Raw genomic sequence first — 7,114 nt, 5'->3', positions numbered from 1 at the left:
AGGGGAAACTAAAGTGTGAACTTCATTTGCTTTGTAAGTTGATGCCACAATGCCATAATAGGTTTGTTGAATATATTTGATTCTAAATGAGTTTGGAGGCATATGCTCAGGCAGTTCATAACTCAACTAATTTTATCTTGTACTGGGAAAAATCGATCGAATTACTATAGGTACATTTCCCATTTTGGATCAAATGGTGAATACCCTTTTTATTTCGGTCTATCATTATTCAGACCAACATGCACAGGTGGTGGTCAAGGAATCAAATTGATTTGGTTGGCAAAGAATAATTCATTGTCTCCAAGTACCCATTTTGATAATGTAGTTGAATAGTAGCGGAAAACCAGGGCTCTTGGACTGGAAATGTAGTCATTTTAGCTGAAAGAAAGATATCAGGATCGAGAATTCTACTCCAATTGCCACATTTTTATCACCAAGTTCAATGAAAGATGTTGTTTATGCTCCAAGTCATAAAAGATGAACCAGAATGTGAAACTGCATAGAGAGATGACAAGAATCGGATTGCTGTCAAGATTTTGCTCATGGGAAGAAGACCTTGGCTAGAATTGCAGCTGCCCTGGTGAGGAACAGGGTCAAATTCTTAGAAAGAGTTTCCTTCAATCATCCCTGGCTAATGCTGCTTATATGTGTTGCAGGCATGGAAACACGATTTGAATGACATGACAGCATTACTTACAGAAGTTGTCAATGAACATATCCACCCTCGCATTTGTGGCAGCTCTAAATAGCAATTAAAGAATTTTCCAAGCATTTGAGCCTGGAATTTCAAGAGCAGTATCGTCATCAAGTGGTGCTCGCATTAACAAAGGCTGCTTTCTTAACCATGATTCTCCTCTTTCAGTTGCCAGGACCAACTCTAGGCGAAGACCAAATCAACTTCTTATAGGTAGAGATAATGAAGGTTCTCATAAACAGACCATCTCGTTCATGAAGCAAAATGTGGGCATTGACGCAAGAAAAGCAAGAATTAGTAGAAGAGGAAAATCAGAAAGAAGAAATGTTTCTGACAAAGTCTGTAGTTTCTGTCATCTTTAACTGGACATGCTGCTTTTATACTCATTTCAGATTTAATTGTTTGTATATGTTCCCTGGAATGAGTTTGCTTTGTTGCCTTGTGTTTATTTCTTGATGCAGACTGCTGGTTTGTATGGCCACTTTTATCAGCACTCAAGTATTTTTTTTATTATTCTAGTTGGTAATATAAATTATATTTTAAAGTGTCATGTAATAGTTCAATTTTTTGAATTAAAATGGTTTTTATCATAATATTATAGTTTTATCAACCAAATATTAAAAAGCGTGTATCGTAGAATAATAATATTTGAGGCCTCACCTAATGTTTAACACCTGTGATTGCTTGCATAATAAGTGAATAAGCAGATACAAAGAGAACATAGTTGCTGTCCAATGATTCTAGAAAAAAAGAGGTGCTTGATGAATCCAAAAAAAAAGAACTGAATATAGCAGAGCTAGCCAGAGAGTCAAGTTGAATGCTGGCGCTGGTAAGGGTCTATGCTTCTTACCAGCTTTAGAATGGTGGTGCCATAATAGCTTATTTTCCCTTTCATCACACAGCAATACATCCTCATATTTGCTAGTGTAGTATAAATCAAGATTGTATGTGTTCTTCAGAAGAATTACTCATTGGTCATCAATGCACTGGATTTCTTAAACACATCCAGGTATGCTTCCGAACAGTTTGTTGTGAGAAAGGTCTAAAACTTGTAAACAAGTTATATAACAGAGTTCTTCAGGGATGGAGGCATAAAGATTATTTGACAATAGCATGATAACCTTCAAATTAGACAACCTTTCTCCAAGCCATGAGGGAGCAATACCAGCTACTTGATTTTCAGCAAAGTCAAGGGTTTGTAACTGTGATCAATTTTCAAGTGACAAAGGTATGCCACCAGAAATGATGTTCTTTTCAAGGCTCAAAGATTGAAGGTAACTGTAGTTTCCTAGCGAATTCAGAATGTCACTGGTAAAAGTGTTGTTGCCTAAATATTGTCACTGCCTCCAGCAATCAAGTATTTCTAACAAAGATTGTTTCTAAGATTGAGAACTTGCAAAAGCTTTGACTCGTCCATCCTATCACACAAAAAATAGGAAATGGGACCTGACAGAGAGTTGTCCTATCACAGTGATTCAGTTTTTTTGGAGCATCAACGATGCTAAAGAAAACCAAGACGCTTCTCATGTATAGGGCTATATAAGCTCTTGTAATGGACTTGTCTTGATTCTGGGGACTGCTAGATCCTATTTCAAAGAAAGTTTTACAGTGGATTCAATTCAAGCTCTTGCCATTTATTTATGGGCATGAAAGAGTTAATCTGTCATTTTTTTTAAGACAGGGCTAGGCAGAAACTAAAATCTAAGTCTAAGGTGGTGATAATTTTTTTTAACATGGAAAGGTAAATAGCAAGGTTATCCAGGCTGATTTTCCAGCAACGTTGAAGCTAATATGCAATGACAGCAACAAGCATGTTTTTCAAACTAAAGGCAACATTCATAGGCTGTTGCATCCAGAGAAGGAAGCATTCACTGCAGATGTTGTAATGACAGTAAGAAACTAAGAAAGCATATCAATGCAGAAATTCTGATTTGTTGATGAATCGTTTTTTCACAAACCACTGTCATCGAAGTGCCACTGTGACTGAGAAATCCAAATTTTTCAGCTGAATTCTTCCATTCCATAGACAATTTATAGAAATACAAAGAGAACATAGCAGGTTATCAAGATTTGGTTAAGCCATTTGCCACTATAAATAATAGAAATCAGGCAACAGTTTTGCATCATCAGCTAATTCAAACAATAAAGGTTAATACAGCCAAAAATTCTCCTTTCTGCTATCATTTCAGCATAAGCATAGTCAATACAGCAAAAAAATTCCCTAATTAACAAACACAAACAAAATTACAAAGCATCATTTGTTGAGAGTACTACATTACGCGAAAGCAAAGACATGTCAAGCACAGTTTAAAGCTACTTGATGAAAAGATGATTTCAAGCCAACCAGAAAAATAAACAAAACTTAATATTCATTCCCTCATACCTTCATCCTCATCTTCCGCGTCATTTATCTCAAGATCAGCAAGCAACTCCTCTAGAGGAATGGAAGGTATATCTTCCCCATCAGTCACAGATGCCATCTCAGAAGGCTGATATTCTTTGTTACGATACAATGATACATTGAACCTCAACTCCGGGTTCTCTTCCAGATCTCTCAGGAACTGTTCATACTCTGAGTTCATCTTCTCTTGGTCACCTCTAGCTCTCGTGTCATCAACCTCCATATTGAGGGACTTTAGCTTCCAGGAACGAGGCTTCCCTCGTTTCCTCTGGCGCTTCTCTTCATAGCTTTTCTTTACCAAAATTGCTTCTGGAATGACTAGATTTTTGTACTTGTCAAGCTCCATGTCATTACTGTTAGCTCCATGTAAATCATAACCAAGAGCATAATCACCAGGCTTCAAAATATGCCCCAGGTGTGTTTTTATGTTGAACATGGTATCATTCTTCCCAAAATCTGACATGCGAGCAACAGTGGCATCAGCGAGAGCATATCTAGACCCGCCAATATTAACTTCGGGGGAAACAAAGTCCACATCAAATACAATATACTCCACAAGTTGCCTGCTAGTGAGAAGAGACTTAAAGGGTGTTCTCCAGTACTGGTCTGCATCCAAGAAGCAGTGTCTCAGGGTGAAAGGATCTAACAAAGCAATGCTATTTGTCACTTTCGAGCAGATCACAAGAGGACCTAGATTCCCCAAGCTAACAGCAACCCTTGGAGGCAAGCAGACTAAATCCTCACGGCAAATTGGAGAGATTTCAACAGAGAAAGTATGTTTGTAATTATAGTTGTTGCTCTTACTATCATGGGAAACAAGTTGCTTGTCAGTGCGACTCTTTACTGGAGCTACTTTACCCACAAAGTCAACAAATTTAACACCATGGCTACGATTTGCAAAGAAAAAATCAATACCATGATCCATTTGCTTTATTTTAATGGCACGGGCAGCAGCATCATGCTTCAAAATCAGCTGCTCCAAGTAAAAGAAAGTTCTTCTATGAGCAACATGTTGCCGGAGCTGGACACCAGCAACCCACTGATCAGGGTTGGCCTGAACTCTTGTGCAAGAATCACACATTTGTTCCTGCTGAACATACTCAATAACATATGCTTGTTCAATTATTGCACCATGAAGGACCTCCTTCTGAACTCTCACTCGGAGCTTGATCCTCTTGGAATGTGGTTCAGTCCAAATAAATTCCGCATTTACCAAAATAACTCCTGCAGACTTCAATTTCAACTTCTTCAGACAAAATGCCATCAACTCCCTCGATTCCAGTTGGGCCCTAATCCGTGTACTAGGTGGATCCAAGTAGGTATCACACTCCGGGCAATGTACAAGAATTACATTCTTCTTTAGACCTTCAGTGATGTCAACTTCAGAGCGCAAACACTTAACACACATATTAGCAGCATTTGGTTGCATAGGAATACCACATTTGCAACACAAAACACTTCCAATTGTTTGATGAACCATAAACATGCCTGCTTCTTCAACCATATCTGGCAAGTATAACACAAAGAATAAGAACACAGACAATTTAGCATCCACAAAGCAAACATACACATAAATCAAGATTTGCTTTTCTCCCTTATATTAACTTGACAGACTATAATTCCATCAAAAGACAAAATTTACAATCCAAATCCAGAGAACTAAACAACATAAATCACTGTAATGATTCTTTAATCTATTATACCAGATACACACACCAAACAACCTCATCAACAGCTAAAACTACAAGTATTTCAAAACCCCAGGTGACAAACTCAGTTTCTTCGACTTAAGATTCAAAATCTCCACCAAGTTCCTAACTTTATCAAACTTACTTAAACATGTCTTGTCAAAATTTCCTTAATAAGCTTATAAGCAACTTCACAAAAGCACCAGAAAAGGACCGATATAGCCGTCTGAAAAGCAAAATCTTAAATAATAGCAAAAAAATAAACTAAACTAAACCAAAACCCAGAAAAGGACCGATATAGCCGTCTGAAAAGCATAATCTTAAATAATAGCAAAAAACTAAACTAAACTAAACTAAACCAAAACCCAACCACCAAAAAACAGCAAAAAATAAGAAACAAGCAAGAAGCCAGATCATAAACGTCATAGAAGCAGTCAAATTTTGTAATTCCTCTACTGTTTTCCTAAAATTTTCTCGGGAAACAGCCAGAAAAATAAGCAACGATAATGAAAACAAGATCAAGTCTTTACCTTTGTTTGATTGAAGATCCAAATGAAAACGAAGATTTTATTATTTTCTTTTTTGTGAAGAGAAAGTATAAAACCCTTGAGGGTCGGCTCTTAAATTCTTAACCAGGTTTGAAGAAATGTTAAGATGCTATAATATCTTTGTGAACACTGAACAGACTTATTTGGGCCTTTGTTAGGGTTGCCGGGTCAACTTAGAAAAGCCCAAAAGATGGTTTCTTTGTGTTCACACTTGAGTAATAATGGCGAAGGCAAATTTGAGTTAGGATGTTGAGCATAAATCCAGGGATGATTTTCATGTTATGTGCATCTTAGTTATAAAACCCAACTCGGTAGTTGACTCGGTAAAATAACCGGGTCATGAGTCTTGTGGGTCAACCCCTCTCCTTAAATATAAAGAAATCAAACTGCTACATCATCCCTAAACCGCATAACCCAATGATGAATTGCTTACCTTTTCCTACCCATTTTTAGCATAAGCAGCCGAATGAAGAAGAAAATACTTGTGTAACTAAAATTTAAGCAGTTGAACATAAATAAAATGGTATTAGCTTCCAACAAATCCAAAAGATTCCTTAAAAATCACAATAAATCATAAAACATAAGAAGAAAAAAAAAACTAAAGCTCACTCGATTCATTTCTCATATGTTCACTGTTGCAAAGCTAATCAATCAACAAGAAGATCAAAAACTAACAATCAACAAGAAGATCAAAAACTAATAATACAGGCAACATAGAGGAAATGCCTTCACAGTCAGTGCTCAATGTGAATATGACATGAGAGGCAAAGTTCTTGGTCATGAGCAAGAGGATGTGCTCGAACTGTGTTTGATGTTGTTAGCCGATGGATTATGCAGCGTACCCGGAGGTGTGGTAGCTATTAGAGTAATTGAAAAAGTTGAAGAACTTGTAGTCTTATTAAAAACCAGTTATGTAAATGAAGAATGAAACCGGCAACAACAAAGTTCATGTTTGCAAATCATATCAGATGTTTCTCTTCATGGGTGACCAAAGGATGGTTGTCAAATGAGTACTTTTTTCAATTATTTGTTCCAATCGGAAGAAGAGCTTAAAAACCATGGAAAAAAGAGGGAATCATTCAAAATCTGCAGCAATTGTTTGCAATAAGAAATCTCAACAAAGAAAAAAACATAAAAAAGTAAGCAGCGTAAGGAAAATAGAGCACCTGTAGAAATAAACACTAATTTCTCCGATGAAATCTCAACCAAAATTTGTTCTGCAAAAGATAATAGAGAAGGAAATTAGGGGCGGGCTGCTCTTCTTAGGAAATTAGGGCATTGTTTTGCTGCCAGCGACTCTATATATAAGCCGGGTCTCGTTCGGGTCACAGGTTGACCCACGGCGTCGAGACTACTAGAATTTAAAGAGCAAACTGAAATTCCGTTTACATGACTACTAGAATTTATTCTTCAAATAAATAAATTAATAAAAACCAACGGTAGTGGAATCAAAATATTATTATTGATCTACTGTGCTTTCCGAGACAAGGAGCACTATCTTACATGATTTTACTTTTGCAGGCTTTCTCTACCTGTTGATTCTCATCTAAACTTTAAATTTCTAGCAAGACAATTATGTGTATTAGTTAAGAAAGAAATGGCGGGTGACTAGTTTAAGACCTGCATCACTGAATTGTAAGGTTAATTTATGGATTACTAGATGATTCCAGTTTTTTTTTTCATGATAATATATATTTAATCTTTTGTTTGTAACCTTCTTATCACATATAGTATTATCTACTAGCTTTGATACCCACGTAATGCCGCAGGTCATCTTTTTCTA

At 36.6% G+C, this 7,114-nt stretch overlaps 1 protein-coding gene across 2 annotated transcripts; it reads right to left on the bottom strand.

The window, feature by feature from the left end:
• Positions 1 to 2,754: 2,754 nt before the first annotated feature.
• Positions 2,755 to 6,714, bottom strand: LOC118030245 (uncharacterized). Of its 2 annotated transcripts, none has more exons than XM_035034282.2 (2): positions 6,498 to 6,714; positions 2,755 to 4,601 (listed from the first exon to the last, which is right to left on the bottom strand). In XM_035034282.2, the coding sequence occupies exon 2, from the start codon at positions 4,597 to 4,599 to the stop codon at positions 3,064 to 3,066; it is 1,536 nt and encodes a 511-aa protein (XP_034890173.1). In that variant the 5' UTR covers positions 4,600 to 4,601; positions 6,498 to 6,714; the 3' UTR covers positions 2,755 to 3,063. The 2 variants fall into 2 exon arrangements, with proteins under 2 accessions (XP_034890173.1, XP_034890174.1); XM_035034283.2 differs by lacking the exon at positions 6,498 to 6,714 and adding an exon at positions 5,314 to 5,707.
• Between the last annotated feature and the right edge of the window lie 400 nt (positions 6,715 to 7,114).

This window comes from Populus alba, chromosome 4 (genome assembly GCF_005239225.2).
Source record: "Populus alba chromosome 4, ASM523922v2, whole genome shotgun sequence".
NCBI lineage: Eukaryota > Viridiplantae > Streptophyta > Magnoliopsida > Malpighiales > Salicaceae > Populus > Populus alba.
The sequence above is the reverse complement of the archived record's forward strand: the minus strand, read 5'-3'. Positions and strand labels throughout refer to the sequence as shown.

Bases quoted from the DNA above. Each gene is read 5' to 3' on its own strand.
- LOC118030245 (XM_035034282.2), bottom strand. From the start codon at position 4,599: ATGGTTGAAGAAGCAGGCATGTTTATGGTTCATCAAACAATTGGAAGT.